Raw genomic sequence first — 16,863 nt, forward strand, 5'->3', positions numbered from 1 at the left:
TCTATCTCTTGGACCTTCTCTCTGGGTTCCCTACTGTGCTTATGCCAGGGTAAATGCCCTCCATTTCTTCCTTTGCTCACAAGAAAGAGGAAAGCCCCTTCTTTGTGCTGCCTTGATGGAGGCTCGCTTTCTACTTCTCACCAGGATTAACTCATGTTCCAGTGCATTGGAACTTGTGGGCAGATGTTTATATGAAAGACTTTCATTACTGGTTCTACATGCTCATTTTAGGTGTGCTATTATTTTCCGCCCATAAAATTATTTATGGGCTAGTAATAAATATGCCCATGTTCTTTCTCTTTTTTTATAATGTTTGCCTGATTGCTAACAGATTGGTCTGGGCAGCAGGTTTCTTATTCACACATGTGTGAAAAAACACTCTCCCATACAAATATAGCTGTTTACACACACATCTCAGTAATACGTGCATACACCTCCACTTACAGGACTGTTTTAATGCTCCATGTCACATGCTTTAAAAGAGCAATCACATTGCTCATTAGGTGCAGGATGGAATGAAACATTTTCAACAGGTGGCACTAAAGGGCAAAGAAATCATTGTGCCCCTATATGAAGGCACAGACATCAGTGGAGGTGGCCATCTGCTGAAGAATGCAAATGTCTGTTGAACATAACTAGCCTCCCATAGTGCACCTTAGCATAGCTGGTATACTTGCAGCTATGAGTTATTCTGATTTATGGAGGAGCGCTTTCCAGTGGCAGTGCTTTGTTCTCTATTTTTTAAACATCAGATTCAAGGAAGATTTGGAGTCATGTCAGAATGTAACAAGCAGGAAATTAAGCAAAAGAAAAAAAATTAAAATATAGCCAACTGCAGCTCAATCCATAATAAGAAAAAGGAAGCACACACAGGGAATACTTAGTGAGATAAGCCAGATACTTCAGTGTTAGGGTTCCCTCCCCACTCTGAACCGTGGGGTATAGATGTGGGGACCTGCATGAAAGACCCCCTAAGCTTATTTCTACCAGCTTAGATTAAAACTTCCCCAAGGCACAAATTCATTCTTGTCCTTGGACGGTATTCGCTGCCACCACCAAGTGAGTTAGACAAAGGTTTAAGGAAAAAAAACCACTTGGAGTTCCTGTTCCCCAAAATATTCCCCCCAAGTCCCTCACCTCCCCCAGATTTAAAAGTATTTTCTTTCCCCATTGGTCCTTCTGATCAGGTGCCAACGAGGTTAATTGAACTGATTAACCCCTTATAGGTAAGGGGATTCTATATCTCTGGCCAAGAGGAATTTTATTTTACTGCATACATAAAGGTTGTTACCCTTCCCTTTATATTTATGACATGCAGTTTTAATTCAGAAACAGATTTTGCCAGTACCTGTACAGGGGAGCAGTGGGGAGGGATGGAATAAGGAGCATCCCCCAAATTGGCACAAGCTGAGGATCTGGCCCTCACAAGTTAGGTTGGGATGAGCGCTCGATATTGAGGTGTTTATCCAAACTACCCAAGCTTCTTGCATGTGCAGAACTGGGACTCTCCATGGTAATGTGCTTCTTTGGAGCAGGCTGTGGTGCTGACGGACTTGACCTTCATGATGTCTCAGGGCTTCCAGTCCTGGACAGGAGGTGGAAATGCAACAAGGGTGAAATAATAACAGGAGGGAAATGTTCCTGGCAAATTGCCCAGCCTCAGTGATGATTGAGTGGGAATTTAGGGTGAAGGTGCAAAAAGATATTTCCTCCACGTTGCTTTGCCCCACGCCTGCGCCAGCTCCCTGTGAGCCCTAGTGAGTGGCTGCGAACCTGAAATACTTGTCCCACCCTCTGATCACTTATCCCCGCTCACTGTGTTGAGTTCCCAGGGGGGCTCCTGGGCTATTCCTCATTATGAGGCAATGCTAGGGTGACCAGGTATCTAGTTTTCAACCAGAACTCCCAGTCAAAAAGGGATCTTGGCTGCTTCAGTCAACACCGCTGATCAGGCCATTGACTGTCTGGTTGGTGACATTGCGCAGCAGGGCTGGCAGGCTCCCTGCTAGCCTCTGCACCATGCAACTCCTGGGAAGCAGCGGCATGTCCCCCCTCTGGTTCCTACATGTAGAGGCAGCCAGGGGGCTCCACATGCTACCCCCGCCCCAAGCGCCGCCCCCGCAGCTCCCATTGGCTAGAAACTTTGGTTAATAGTAGCTGCTGGGGCAACGTCTGCAGACAGGGCAGCACGCAGATCCACCTGGCCACGCCTCCACATAGGAGCCATGGGGGAACATGCCGCTGCTTCTGGAAGCTGCGTGAGGTAAGCACCTCCCGGAGCCTGCACCCCGATCCTCCTTCCAGGCCCCAACCTCCTGTCCCAGCCCTGATCCCCCTCCCACCTCCAAACCCCTCAATTCCAGCCTGGAGCACCCTCCTGCACCCCTAATCCCCAGCCTGCACCCCCAGCCGGAGCCCTCACCCTCCCATGCCCCAACCCCCTGTCCCAGCCCTGATTCCCCCTGCCACCCTCGGTCTCCGCCCAGAGCACCCTCCTACACATCAAACCACTCATCCCTAGCTCCATCCCAGAGTCTGCACCCCCAGCCAGAGTCTCACACTCCACCAACTCCTTGCCCCAGCCCAGAGCTCCCTCCTGCACTCTGAACTCCTCAGCTCCGGCCCCACATCAGAGCCCACACCCCCAGCTGGAGCCCTCATTCCCCCCACATCCCAACCCCCTGCCCCAGCCTGGAGCTGCCTCCTGCACCCTGAACTCCTCATTTCTGGAGCCATCCCAGAGCCCGCACCCCCAGCCGGAGCCCTCACCCCCTCCTGCACCCCAACCCCCTGAGCCAGCCTGGTGAAAATGAGCGAGTGAGTGAGGGTGGGGAGAACGAGCAACAGAGGAGGGGGTGATGAAATGAGCAGGGGCGGGGCCTCGGAGAAGGGGCAGGGCCATGGAGAAGGAGAGGAGCAGGGGGCGGGGCAAGTGTTTGGTTTTGTGCGAGTAGAAGGTTGGCAACCCTAGGCAATGCTCAATACACACCAGTCCTCTTCAGGCATGAAGGGCCATCACCATGACAGATCCGGGGGACCAGAGTCAGGATTTGAGGAACCTGCATGATGGGATCTCTCTGTTTACCACAAAGTGTCTTTCTCAGTGATGGAGTGAAATCAGGCTAGGCCAGAGGAGAGTAGGGCCAGTGCATCTGCAGTTATAAGGCTCCACTAGTCGTCCCTCCTCTGTGGGTGAGGGCTGCAGAGGAGCTGCAGGCTCCTAGAGGCTGTATTCAATGGGCAAGCCATTGGCCCAGGCCCCCCGGAGGACCTGGGTTCTGTTCCTGGTTCAGCTCTGCCAGTTTGAGTAAGTCACTTCACCTCTCTGCTTTCATTCCCCTCGGCCTCGTCTGTTTATATTGTCAGCTCTTCAGAACAAGGACTGGCTGTTACTATGTATGTGAGCAGCACCTAGCGCAAAGGGGCCCTGACCTTGGCTGGGGCCTTCAGGCACTGCAGTCATTTAATTAATAATAGCAGGGCCCTGAGGCTGCAATGTGGGGGGAGATTCCTGCTCCTCAGCACTCAGCCTGGCTAGCTGAGCTGTCTGCTGCTAATGGATTTGTGCCTATGTGAAGTGGTGCTGTACCTGGAATCTTTTGCCCCTTGTCTTTGGCCTGATTTTAGCGAGAGCGTTGCATGGGGTGGCTCTGAATCAAAAGTTTCCAAATATCGCAGGGGAGGGAGGTTATGTCCCTCTCATTTCCAAGAGTGCCTGTTCTCCAGTGATTGATACTCCTGAGTTTCACTGCTGTCTCCTGCAGCCTTCGTGGCTAGTAGAGGAGTCGGTGGAAATGGCGGCTTTCCTATTAGACGTTGCCTCCTGCCCCAGATTGTTCAGTTCCTTGGCTGGCAGCTGCTTTTGAGCCACCTGTGGTATTTTGCTTTAAATGAAAGCATTTCAGTGACACAGTTTGTAATTCCACCAGCCTGCCACCTCAGGGTTCATATCAGTGGGATGAATTGTATGGTCTCAGACTTGTGGGGAGAGGCCTGCAACTGGATCCTCAGGGTCAGGGAGTGAGATGCATTGGCAGAGCTGTCTGAGGAACCTAGACTGGAAAAGCAAAACTGTTATAAGTCATGATTGGTGTGTGCTGGGAACGCTGTGTGGGGCTTCTAGAATGAGCAGGAAGTATCTCATTTATCTATTTAGACATCTATCAATCTGTACGTCCCATTTGTTTATTTGTGTGATCAATAGCATTGCTTCTAAAATGCAAAGCCATATCCCGTGTAGCTCTTTCTGCTTTTCCGTAATCCCTCACTCTAATGTCCCCTCTGGCGTTGTACCCTCGTGCCCAGATTTGCTTCGACAGACCTGGACTGGCCACCTCAGTCTTTATTTTCCTGGCCTCTGATGGCATTGCCCCGGGTGACCAGCACAAGCCGACTGTGACCGTCCAGCTTGGGGATGAGAGGAGGCACAACCACTCGCTGGGTGAGTGCACTCAGAGCTGATGTGGGGAGGGGAATGATGAGGAGAGCTCCCATTTCCCTTCTCCTCCTCTACTCCCTCAGTACCTGAGTCCCTTTCTGCTTCGCCCTTGGCTTTACTTTGCAGGGAGCGAGCAGTCTAGCAGGGTCTGAGGAAGCGCCTGAGCAGCTAAGGTAGGGCTGTGTCAGACAGCTCCTAGAAAATGGCCCAAATTATTATGGCCTCTTTGGCTTGCCCTGAGTTCAGTGGGAGCTGGGAGATCTCCACACCTCTCTGGCAGTGTTCTCTTTGAGCTCCTCCCTGCCTCTTTTGTTGGCTGAGATGGTCTGTGCCACATGGCAGACCAGGATAAAGGAGGCTGTGGTACCCTCTCTCTGGTGGGATCCTCTCTGCATCCCATTTCTCTCAGCACTGGCTCTCCATCTCCTGCTTTTTTGACCCTAGTATAGTTGCTGGTTGGCCTGAAGCAGAAGGGTTTGCCTTTGCCTTGGATGTGTCCTGTCTGACTTCCTCGCTGGGAAGGAATCCCTTGCAGGTTGCTTAGTAGAAAAGGCAGACCACAGCAGTAGCGTCTGAGCTGTAGAATAACCCAGGGCAAGCTAAACAATCCCAGAGTTGGGCTAATGGCGTCTCTCTCTTGTTATCTCATCCTCATTAGGGACACATGAGCTGTCATGTCAGCAGAACCCGTTGGTCATCAATGTGACCCACAGCCAGGATTTCCTTTCCCACCGGATCACCTCAGTGCTGCTCAATTTCTCCTCCCCATTAGTGGGCATCTCAGCCGTGGCCTTGCGGACTTCCTCCCTCCTCAGCTCTTCCGCGCCGAACACCTGCCTCCTGGAACATGAGGGACATGGCCTCCAGAGACACAGGTACCACATCGCCTTGGATTTTTCTGTGTTGCTGCTGGGCAAGGGCCATCACTTTGCTGGCTTTGGATCTGTCACTCCTGCAGGAGGTGACATCCAGCTTAAAGCATAGCTCCTAGGGGCTCAGCCAGAGGGAGACATCCTTTTGCTCAACTAGAGCTGCTACCTCCTTGTTCCTGGACAAACACTGTAGGTATAACTAGACTTTGAGCTGGAGCTGTGAATTCCAGCTCAAGGAGCCAGACCTCAAGGAGCTGTGAATTCCAGCTCAAGGAGTTCTGATTTCCACAGCGCTAAAAATAGAGAATAGTCTTGGTGGCACAAGGGGTGTGAAGGATGAGCCACCCCAGGTGCATTCCAGCCGTCTCGGACGGGGCGGCTAGTCCTCCTTCTACTCATGGTGCCATGGCTGTGCTCTATTCTCGATCAGAACTAAAGCAGGCGTGTCTCCTCAAACTGAGATTTACATTTCCAGCTCCAAGTGTGGACATTGAGTGTAAGGAGTAATCCTGGGTTGGTAGCTCTTTCCCATCTCTAATTTCTGCTTCTGTCTCAGTAAAGAGTCATGGCTGGAGTAGAATATAAGGGGCCCATGCAGCCACCAGATGAAGGGCAGTGCAAGTGGGTGAAGTCCACACCAGGAGTGGACATCAGCTGGAAATCACAGCAGTTCCTGCACCCAGCCTACCCCTCTGCCCTTCTTCCTCCGCTGCTAAAACAATAGAGATTCTCTCTGGAGTTAGCACTACACTTTTACCTTGGGTCCCTGTCCCTTTATACATGTATGCACATGCTCCCCATCACCCTTTCTGCTCAAATGATTCAGCATTGCACTCAGACAAAAGGTATCAAGGTTTGATTCACTATCTGATTGCAGGGAAAAATATTAGGAAAATAGGTCAGTTTGGGGGGATGAGAGAGAGAGATACAGAAAGTCAATGTTAAAAGAATGTCATTAGGATTAAGTCAAGCACTCAATGACAATGCTAATATTAAGGTCCCCTGAGCAGCCCTGATTCAGCCCCTTGTTGCGTAGCATTATGATACAGTCTTTAATTACATGATCACATACTATTTGTCCTAAGGAGCCCTGCCTCTGTCAGGCCTTGATCCAGCAAAGCACTTAACCATGTACTGAACTTTTAGCATGTGAGCAGTGCCGTTGACTTGAAAGATCTACTCACGTGCTTAGAATGATGAACGCGCTTGTCTCAGCGTGCTCAGCGCCTTGCGGGATCGAGCCTTGGACATCCTGGTTAACAGCGTCCCTCGGGAAATAGAGTTGAAACTTCCCAAGTCAGCTTTGGCACCCACCACACTCTCGTTAAACTTGGAGAGAGAGAAACACGAGGAGAGCAACTCTCCATAAAACAGACCATTGGCGAGAGCTTGACAGATGCCTGCCTTTCCATTTGTGTTTTGGTTTCCGTACACTTTACCACCGGATGTCCCATTCCTGTTCCAAAAAGCTCCACCGGGGAGGGGAATCTCCTCTCTTCCTGCTTGGATTTGGGTGCCTTGCTAGATTCCTCAAATACCTTGCCTGGAGCTCCCATCTCATCCCTCAGAGGCTGCTCCTTTACCAAATCTCATGTGGCTACTTAAGTAATAATACTAATAATTAATTAATAATAACATGCTTTAATTTACCGATGTCCAGTGCTCAAAGGCCTCCAGATATCTTAGTAAAGTATGTAACTGAGGAGCAGTATTTGCAGAATAGGGCAGCATGTTCCAAATAAATCACACTGCAAAGGAAAAGAGGGAAGAACTGACATCCAAGATTGAATGAATAAATAAATAATGCAGAAAGCACACCCAGAGCCAAAGACACAGAGCTGAGAAGGAATTAAAGAAAGGTAAGATTTGTTCTAATGATGATAACAGATGATGATGATTGACGATGCAAAGTTTGGCTGAGGATCCAGATCCTAATTTTTCCAAAGTTTATAAGTGTCCAGATCAGGGTTCTCATTCAAGCAATTATGCAGATAGTGTCCAACTGGGAATTTTGGATTTTGTCCATGCTCATCTCTAATACTAACTGTTACTGTTGTTATAAGTTTTCCTTATGAATGGCACTGCATGAAAGAATGAAGTAAGAGAGTGTGTGTGTGTGTGTGTGTGTGTGTGTGAGAGAGAGAGAGAGAGAGAGAGAGAGCGCGTGCACACCCATGTGATGTAAGTGAGTTATACAGAGTTCTGGAATGCATAACCAGAGTTTCAGACTGAATGTGATTTACATAGCAACAGAAATTGCGGCTCTCTTAGTGAATAAACTTGTAAGCGTTGGTCTCAGGCCCTCACAGAAGGTGTACCATCCACCTGAAATCAAGTCAGTTTCCTTCTGGGAGTCGTCACAGGTGCTACACATGCCTCTCAGCCCCTGCCAATGGTGTGATTTTTACAATCACATTTTCCCAGACTTAAAAATATATTTCTTTCTCCAGTTGCTGTGTGAAAGACCCACACAAACAAGGTGAGAAACTGACTGATACTGAAGGAATGGTGGAACGGGCCATACACAAAGGCTGCCAAATACACAAAGGAAAACAAATTGAAAAGATAGGGAATGGCATATTTTTTCCTATGATCTCTTAACTGAAATCTCAGGGAGGTTATTAGCAATAATAGATACATTTCAGACAGAAGTATCATTTTTAAATGACTGGTGTCCCTTTAAGTACTGACATGAGCATGCAAAGAGACATATCACGTAGCCATATGAAAGCAGATTTTAAAGTACATATTGCCTGCTAATGAATATCATAGTTTTACAAATCCTGTGTCTGAGTCCTCTCTAGTGTAGCTCCTCTGAAATCAGTGGACTCATGCAAGGCATAGAACCGTGAGTTGATGTTCATCTCCTGGGGTTGCTGGAAATCGGACTAAATCCACAGCATAAACTTTGTAAGCCTCACTTGTCATGCCAAGTGAAATCCACGCCTTCCATGATTTTTCTGTGGGTCAGGCTCACCCACTGAGGTGCTGAGCTGCTTGGATGCATCATCTGCCAGCAGTAGCAATGTGCTCACCAGCAGCAATGGGAATCATGGTGCTAGTGGTATCTCATCATACTCCCTTTGAAGGAAGGAGACTTTTATGGGATGAAGGTATCACGGGGGGGAGGGAGACAGTTGGGGATGGGGAGTCACACCTCTGAGCTCTTGGGGTATGGACAGGTGTATGGAGGCAAGTCCTTGGGAAAGGGGCAGGTTTGCACAGACAGAAGGGATGATCCATCTCTACCCCTCCTCAGGGTTTTGGTTGAGCTCTAGGAGGGGGAATAAAATTGTGTGGGGAGAGATGCCCCCTGCTGGCTCTGGAAGAGGAGCCAACCTCCTTGTCATCAGTGTGCTGAGTTTGTCCTGCTGGGTGGTAGGGGCAGGAGCCCACATAGGTCTTTAAACCCTCTCTTTCTTCAGACATCATGTGGACTGTGGTGCTGGCCAGGCCACTTTGTCTTGGCTCAGTTCAGCGTGATGCTGACACCACAATCCATGGCAGCTGTCTATTCCCTTTCCTTGCTTGGCGACTTCCCAGCACGGGAGGCCCGGTGGCTCTTCCTCCACCCTCTCCAGAAGGCGTCATGGTTAGACAGGGTGCTAGGAGCCAGGACTCTGGGATCTAGTCTCCTGTTCTGCCACTGACCCTAGTCAGGCGAGCCATTCCAGGGGCTGATTCACAGAGATGAGCGCCTGCCACCTCAGGTGGAAGGAAGAGTGCTCAGCACCTCTGGCCCCCAGGACCAGATATTCCAATGAGCTCCTCAGGGTAGGTGCTGTACTTGTTTGAAAATCGGAATGTGCTGAGTGCTGGGCATTTTGGAAAATCTGGCCCATGTTTAAATGGGAGCTGAACTCTTTTTGAACCCTAGTGGGAGCGCAGAGAACTTGGAAATCTTGTCCTCTGTGCATGAATGTGGGCATCCAAGAAACGGGGCAGCCAACATTAGGGACTTTGCTTCTCTTTGCCTCATTGTCACCACCTATAAACCCAGTATAATATTACTTACCTTCCAACCAGGGGTCTCATTAGGAGTCAGAAAAGTGCTTGGATGATATGGGCTTTAGAAGTGCAACATATTCATATCATCCCCATCTTGTGGACAACAGGGTCCCATACCTGGAGGGCAGAGGACCCATAAAGCCCAGCTCCCCCTAATTCCCAGTCTGCAGAAGCCATAATAACAATAACAAAGCCTCTTAATCAGCTCTGGAAGCACCTGGCTAATTATCTCCCCCTTTCTTTCATTTTAAAAATGATTTTCAAGTCCAAAACAAACATACAACAGTATTAAAACAAAGCCTAATAATACATTGGGTATAAATGCAGGTGGAGTCTGGGAAGAAAATACCCCATAAAAGTTCAGAAATATAACATATTAGCAGGTTCAGAGACTTCCACTCACCAGTAAAAGATGAAATCTTTGGTGTTCCATTAAAGAATTGAACTGACCACACACACAATGTGTATGTAAGCCTATTATTAAAAATAACCCCACAAAAGTAACAAAGGAGACTCGGAAAAAGAGGTTTCCGGGCCTTAGTCTAATTTCATTTCCAGTATAATAAAAATAACATCCCTTTGTTTCTCTTGCATCTTTTATCCTGAAGGATCCCAAAGTGCTTTGCAGCCTGTACTACAATAAAGAGATCACACACCCGCACTTGAAATACAGGCATCTCCAGGGAACATGGCAGTCGTTCTACACTGTCAACGAGACATAGTTGTTTCAAAGAGGGGAAGCGATTAGTCTCCCCAGGTGAAACTGCAGGAGGAATTAGAGGGAGTACAGAATCTGCCTTAAGGATCACAAGCTGTCAGGTCTTTGAATGTTGTCTCATCCAAAAGATGCCCCCACCCTCAGTGCCCTCTAACACTGTGCTGGGTCAGGGGTACAGAGTGGATGGCAGCACGTTGACTCCCCTCCTCACCTGGCACTCCAGGAGCACAAGGTTGTGCTTGCTCCCTGTGCCAATGCTGGGACACTGAGTTGCTGTCCTCCCAGGGCCCACGTGGGGTGAGCAATTGAAAACTCCCAGCAGCAAGGAAGGAATGACTTCAGCATGTACCTTGTTAAGACCTGAGCCAAAGCGCACTGAAGCCAGTGGGAGTCTTTCTGTTGACTTTAATGGATCTTCCCTTAATGCCTTAGGATCCACGAGCTGTAACTTACAGGTGTGTGAAGAGGACGTCCCCGCGAGTGACGCAAGGTACAGCGACCTAACGGCGCTATGTCAGTGGGAGATGCTCTCCTGTCAGCATAGAGCATCTTCACCAGGCACGCTGCATCAATGTGACAGCACCAATGTAGCACTTCCAGTGTAAACTAGCCCAATAACATCCTACACAGGGCATGGCTACACTGCAGCTGGGAGCAAGCCTCCCAGTCCCGGTAGACAGACTTGCGCTGGCGGGGCTCAAGCTAGCGTGCTGAAAATAGCCAGGGGGTTGAGTGGGCTTGAGAGCCCACACTGCAGTGCTCACAGTGCTATTTTTAGCGTGCTGTCTTGAGCCCCACTAGTGTGAGTAGGCCTACCCGGGTTGGGAGGCTCACTTCCAGTGCTGTGTAGACATATCCTTGTTGCACCCAAAGTATCTGAAGCAGCGCCTCTGCCTGGTACTTCAGCCTCTTCCAGTTAATTGCTTTTGTTCTCCATCCAGTCTTTCCCTTTGCATGTGAACACTGAGCCACATTCCCTCCTGTTTTCTTTGGTATGGACTGTACATCAAGTCAGGGCAGCAGATTTTATTTATTGACTTTTTAAACTGCCTTTTATTTTTACCCTGTTGGAGTTTACGTTTGCTTGTGCTGGGAAGTGCCTTGGCGCTATTGAAATCCAGTCTGCATTGTATTCTTATTCTCCTCCCCCCCCGCCTCTCCCCCCCCCCCAAAGATTTAAAGGATTAAAGAGAAACCTGGTTTTGGTTTTTTGGAAGTTTTTAATTTTTGCCTCTTCTTGTTCAGCAAGGGAAGAATTGCAGTTCCCTAAGCTGTTTCCTTAGCTTTCAGGCCCAAGTATCTGACTTTTTTACCCAGGAATGATTTGGCCTTAGGTTTTGGTAATTAACTCCCAGGCCCCTCCAAAGCTGGACTATCCCCTACTGAGGGGGTGAACCTGAAAAGGAGGGCTGGACCTAACCAGAGACCCAGAGCCAGCCTCTTGGTGGGGATGGTAATGGGAGGACTAGGGCAATATGTGGGTCAGGAAGGGAAGGCAGAGTGGGGGAGGGGGGGGAGGGAAACAAAGGAAGGAAGAAGAGGATAGGAGTGGGGGGGGAAGAGCCAGGAAAGTGTTAGAGGGAGGGGATGTGAATGAAGTAGAAAGGGATACACAAGTTTGTTTGAAAAACATTTGTTTCAGGCTAGTTTAGCACTGGTGAAAGGTGTGGGACTGAGAGCCCCGTTTATCACATACAGCCTGGGCTGCACCACAGCAAGCTTCCTCCAGGCTGCCCCACCCACGTGCCTGTCACCAGACCTGGAGGGATCCCCTCCCTCCCCCCCTCCCCCCCACACTTCTAGGGGAGAGATTCAGATCTTGGTAATCCTAGTTTGTAGGGCTGGATTTTGAACTTGGCATGAATAGACTCCAGCTGCTTCTCCTCAGGCAGTGGTGACTGACCCATGGGGCATTCCTTGGGCATTAGTGACAGGCAGGTAGGATTTGATGGCTGAGCTGTGCCACCTGGGGAACTCGTTCTGGTGAGCTGTTCGCCTGTCTCCAGAATGCCCAGGGCCAGGGCCGTAATATGGCAATGCAGACAAACATAGGTACATGTGGCTTTTTTGTGGGCGATGCTTATTCTTCTGCTACATGCAGGCCATTTCTAGAGCTTAATGCCTTGTACATTGGCTATTCAAAATGCTTGAGCCATCTCGCTCCATTCCACTCAATTTATAATCTACAATAAAAACACATTTTCATAGCTCAGGGTACACAACTGCATTGAAAAGGCCTCTGCCTTTGATATAGATGCTTAAATTCATATATTCGAAGGCCAGAATGGACCATTAGATCATCTAATCTGCCCTCCTGAATAGCGCAGGCCGCAGAATTTCTGCCAGTTATTCCTGTACTGAGCCCAATAATTTGTGTTTGACTAAAGCGTCTCTTCCAGAAAGCCATTTTAAAGGGATAGGGGTGATAGACTTGATTTTCAGCAGTACATTCAAGGATGTTGCATTCCTTGCCCAGAGGCAGAGAGGTGGACAGTCCTGTTCCAACCTTCTTTGTGATTGTCACATAGGCCCTGTCTACTCCAGAGAAGTCACTAACATTGATTCATTGGTAGAAATCAGAGCAAAGCTGGCACACCAGCTGTCTGCCGTTTCCAGCACAGCATCATCTAACCCTGCTCGGAGCAAGTCTAACCAACGAGGTGCTTAAAACTAGGTCAGCAGCTAGAACGGCCTCTACACTAGGGCTCCTAATGTTCCCAACAGCAGTGGACCTGAGCAATGTAAAGAACAGTGGGAGATTTTTCCTCCAAGGCCTTGTGGCTTCTATGGTAGATACCATCCCCTACCCATTTAGCACATATATGTGTCAGTGAAATGCACCTTAGAAATACAAAAGAAAAGGGGGAAGGTTAAAAATTATGTAAGGGCTGAAGGTGACTCGCCTTCCCAGTGAGAAACATACCTGTTAGCATGAGGAAATGAGATACCGCATGATTGGTCATCTCTAAAAAAGGAGACACTAGCTCAAATAATAGGACAGGAAAGGCCCTCTTCATCCTAGGAGACAGCTTGCAGAAGTCTTGAAGGCAATTTGAGGAGTCCCTGTCAGTAAGCTCCCAGGACATAAGGGGATGACTCAGTGCTGGATTTCTCAGTGTGGCACTTGGGATGAGAATAAACTGCTTGTGGCCACTTGAAATGGGCTTTGGGGAGAACCCTTGCTAGTTGGTTGTGCACGTCTGTGGGGAAGGACGGCAACTTGTTGGTGGAATGTGCAGTGTAAGGAGAGATTGAAATTGCTCTTGGAGGCTTGGATAAGTGGATGTTTTATTTTTAAAAATATCAAAAATCTTTTAAAAATGAAACGTTTCATTTCACCTAAAACAAGATTTTTATCCTCTTTTTCAATTCATAAAAATTTAATTTTCAGTTTGACCAGAAACATTTTTTTTAATTTCTAGCTAACTAAGCAATTGTGACTCATGGAAACTCAGTTTATAGACATTTTTCCAATTTGTGTAATGGTTTGTCTATTATAGATGTTGATGTGATGCTTGGCCCGACCATATATTATAAATGGGATGGATGGATCGATAATCTCACAGTGACAAAGGCATGTATAACTGTAGAGAGGTTCGTATCTGTAACAAAAAAAGGTCATAACCTTTTAGCCAAATAGGTATCAAATCAGTGGTGTTGGCTGATGCTGCTCGTTATCCAATCAGAAGCCCTGAGAATCCAGCAGGACCCCCCCAAATCTGCCAGTTCTTTTCAGTGGCTTCCTATAACCTACAAGCGGTATTCTAATGCTGTCCAGGTTTGAGTCTCACCAGCTAGCTGTCATCAGTATCTCAGGGTGTTGGCCAATGAATCTCAACTATAGCATCTGGCAGGGAGAGGCCCTGTGTATACACGGCCCCTTTGTTATGCCTCAGAAGTGAAAGACTTGCTGTCGCTATCAAAGAGGGAATCAGGAATCCGTTCCCACAAATCCTGCTCTAGTGTTGATATCTTGTGGCCCATGGAGATTTCCAATAGAAACTGCACTGAAGGAACTTCTCACACATATAGTCACCTCTCCTCATTTATCTATCAATCTATTTTTGTCAGATTGCTTTGGGGTAGGCATCTCTTATTTGATTGGCAGCATGGCCCTGATCCAAAGCCCACTGAAGTCAATTCCAAGACTCCCTATGAATTCAGTAGCCTTGAGCTTCCATTGTCCATCACACTGTGCATTGACAGCAGTATAGAAATCACTTCTAATAATACTTTTCACTTGTTAAAATTGCAGCTTAATTTTAAAGGCTGTTTTGATAGCAGCCAACGAGACTGCAGCCTGGGCAGATGTTACAGCCGATTTATGGATGAGTTATGGTGCCTTAGAAGGTTCTGTTTGGTTTGGTTAAGCCCACCAGTATTTTCTGGGCTCTTTGAAATATTCACAATAAAATCCAAATTGTCATGTTCTCAGAAATTTGAGGTTTTCATATTTTGCTTTGCTTGCAAAATTGGTCCAATTTTCTGAAAATCCTGTAGTTTCACAGCTATTGGAGCCATCTTTGAGCAGTTTCACATATTTCCAGATTTGAAATTTTGTTTGGTTGATGAGTTTTGTCCTCAAGACCCAGGGCACAGTTCAAAGCATCACATAGTTGTTTGTCAAAATGGTCATTTGCCAAAATGTCACAACAAATAATTTGTCTGCAAAAGAAGCTGGGATACAAACACCAGTATTTTTCAAGATGTTGCATGGAGGAAAAAAATAATATTGCCTACTTGATTTTTCTTGCATGACCCTCATCCAAAATACCTAAGTGTCATAGGACTGCAAGAGTGGACTGACAGGATAAGCTGTATCCATCTGTTATAATCAACAAAAGAAAGAAAAATCTATTTCACGCTGAGGACAGAGCTGTGCTGTCCATGTCATGTCCCCACAGATACCACTGGGGGCGTATAGTTTCCGTGGGTCATTATGGACAGAAAGTTGTTCCTGAGAATCACACCAAACCATGATCTGCTATAGATTCTAGCCTCTAAGCTGGCTGTAACACGTAGACCATCTTTTGCATGTTTGTAGAGTGCCTAGCATAATGGGTCCTAAAGGCTGCCACAGTACATGATGTTGTTCTTATTAATAATATTCTCCTGAAAAGGAAAGCTGTCATCTGTGATCATTGAAACGATTCTGGAGACAACCAAGCCAAGTCCCTTCCCTTGATATAACTCCTCTGAGGTTTATGTCAGCAGAGCTTTTGACCCTGCCATTTTTAAGCACTATTGTAGCTGTCGTTCTGATCCCATAGCCTACACTTGTAACCCCATCCCCAATACTGACACGGCTCTGTTCTGTATCAGAACTGGCAAGCAGCATATTAAATGGTCTTAAAACGTCTCCGCAGCATCACTGCAGCACAGCATGCTGACACTGTGTTGCTGGCTCATGAGCTTATGAAGTTGCATCATAACATAGGTGTGCAGCAGATGTCCTGGTGCTGTGGCACAGAAGTCAATATTGCAGGCTTCCTACTTTTATCACCCCAATATTCCTCTTCCAGCTTGATGTCTTTACCTGCCTTTCTATAGTAGATTGTAACATCTTTGTGGCATGGACCTGGTCTTATAAAGTGCCACAGAAGTAAGAACAGGACAAACTCCCAGTGACTGTAAGCATCTCAGGGCAGGGACCACTTTTTTGTTCTATGTTTGTACAGTGTTTAGCATAGTGGGGTCCTGGTCCAGGACTAAGGCCCCATGGTGCTACGCCATTGGAAATAATCAGTAGTAATAAAAGTGTCATCCTTAGGTGGCTTGCAGAAAATAAGCAAATTCCCTTGTCATGTTCCTTATTAGTGTGAGACTGGAGACAAGAAAATGTCTCAAGAGAAAAGAATGCCCCCCCCCCCCACACACACACATCCATACACCTGAGAAGGTCACATTGAATAAGAGCTCAGATTATTCAACGGGAGGTAAACACAGGGGTGGGGAAGGGTTGTGCCCTTGGGTATTGGGGGCATAGTTATGGGGCAGTACAACCGCATGGAGAGAGAGAAGAGGGAGGTCTACAATTGGTACCAGATGCACTCGGAAGCTAATGACCTGACAAGCGCTGTGCTCATAAAACAAATTCTTTCAAAAGGAAGCAAATGGAAATATAAGCTAGTGAAAGAATTTGCAGCGGCTGCCCTGAAACCATTTCTCACTTCATAAACAGGTCTGTGCAGGAAAAACAGCCCTTTTTTTGTGGTCCTTTCTCTTGCCATTTCCCCCTCCTCCATCCACCCCCAACCCTGAATGGGCTGTTCCCTGCGGATTTCCATGACAACTTTGGCTAATGGGACGTGGCTGGAGTCGGCAATGAGTTCTGTTCATTCTCCACATAAGTCGGCAGCATTTTTTGGTAACTTCGCTCAATGAGTATTTGTCTGTGGTGGCTGAGTGGGTTCCTTCCACACAGATGGTTCCTGCAGTTGTACCCCCTAGTGCTAGCAGCCTGTGAGCTCTCACAAGGTGAGCTGGCTTGGGTCAGCTTGGGATTTAGATGGAAGACCTTCGGGGTTAGAGGGGGACCCCAGCTGTTACAGGAAGCTGTGTGGCTGATTCACTAGGTCAGGGGTGGCCAACACCTGCAGCTCTTCAGAAGTTAACATGCGGCTCCTTGTATAGGCACCAACTCCAGGGCTGGTGCTACAGGAGCCAACTTTCCAATGTGCTGGGGTTGCTCACTGCTCAACCACTGGCTCTGCCACAGGCCCTGCCCCCACTCCACCCCTTCCTGCCCCCTCCCGTGAGCCTGCTATGCCCTCACTCCTTCCCCTCACCCCCAGAGCCTCCTGCATGCCATGAAACAGCTGATGGGG

General features: G+C 47.9%; 1 protein-coding gene across 1 annotated transcript in view; it reads left to right on the forward strand.

Annotated features, from left to right (window-relative positions):
- The window catches only part of PAPPA2 (pappalysin 2), a 173,316-nt gene that overhangs the window by 89,469 nt on the left and 66,984 nt on the right, over nucleotides 1-16,863 (forward strand). The window contains exons 14-15 of the mRNA XM_038413484.2: nucleotides 4,306-4,441; nucleotides 5,097-5,313. Coding sequence (XP_038269412.2) covers nucleotides 4,306-4,441; nucleotides 5,097-5,313 — 353 coding nt within the window. The remainder of the gene's footprint in view (nucleotides 1-4,305; nucleotides 4,442-5,096; nucleotides 5,314-16,863) is intronic.

This window comes from Dermochelys coriacea, chromosome 8 (genome assembly GCF_009764565.3).
Source record: "Dermochelys coriacea isolate rDerCor1 chromosome 8, rDerCor1.pri.v4, whole genome shotgun sequence".
Classification (NCBI taxonomy): domain Eukaryota; kingdom Metazoa; phylum Chordata; order Testudines; family Dermochelyidae; genus Dermochelys; species Dermochelys coriacea.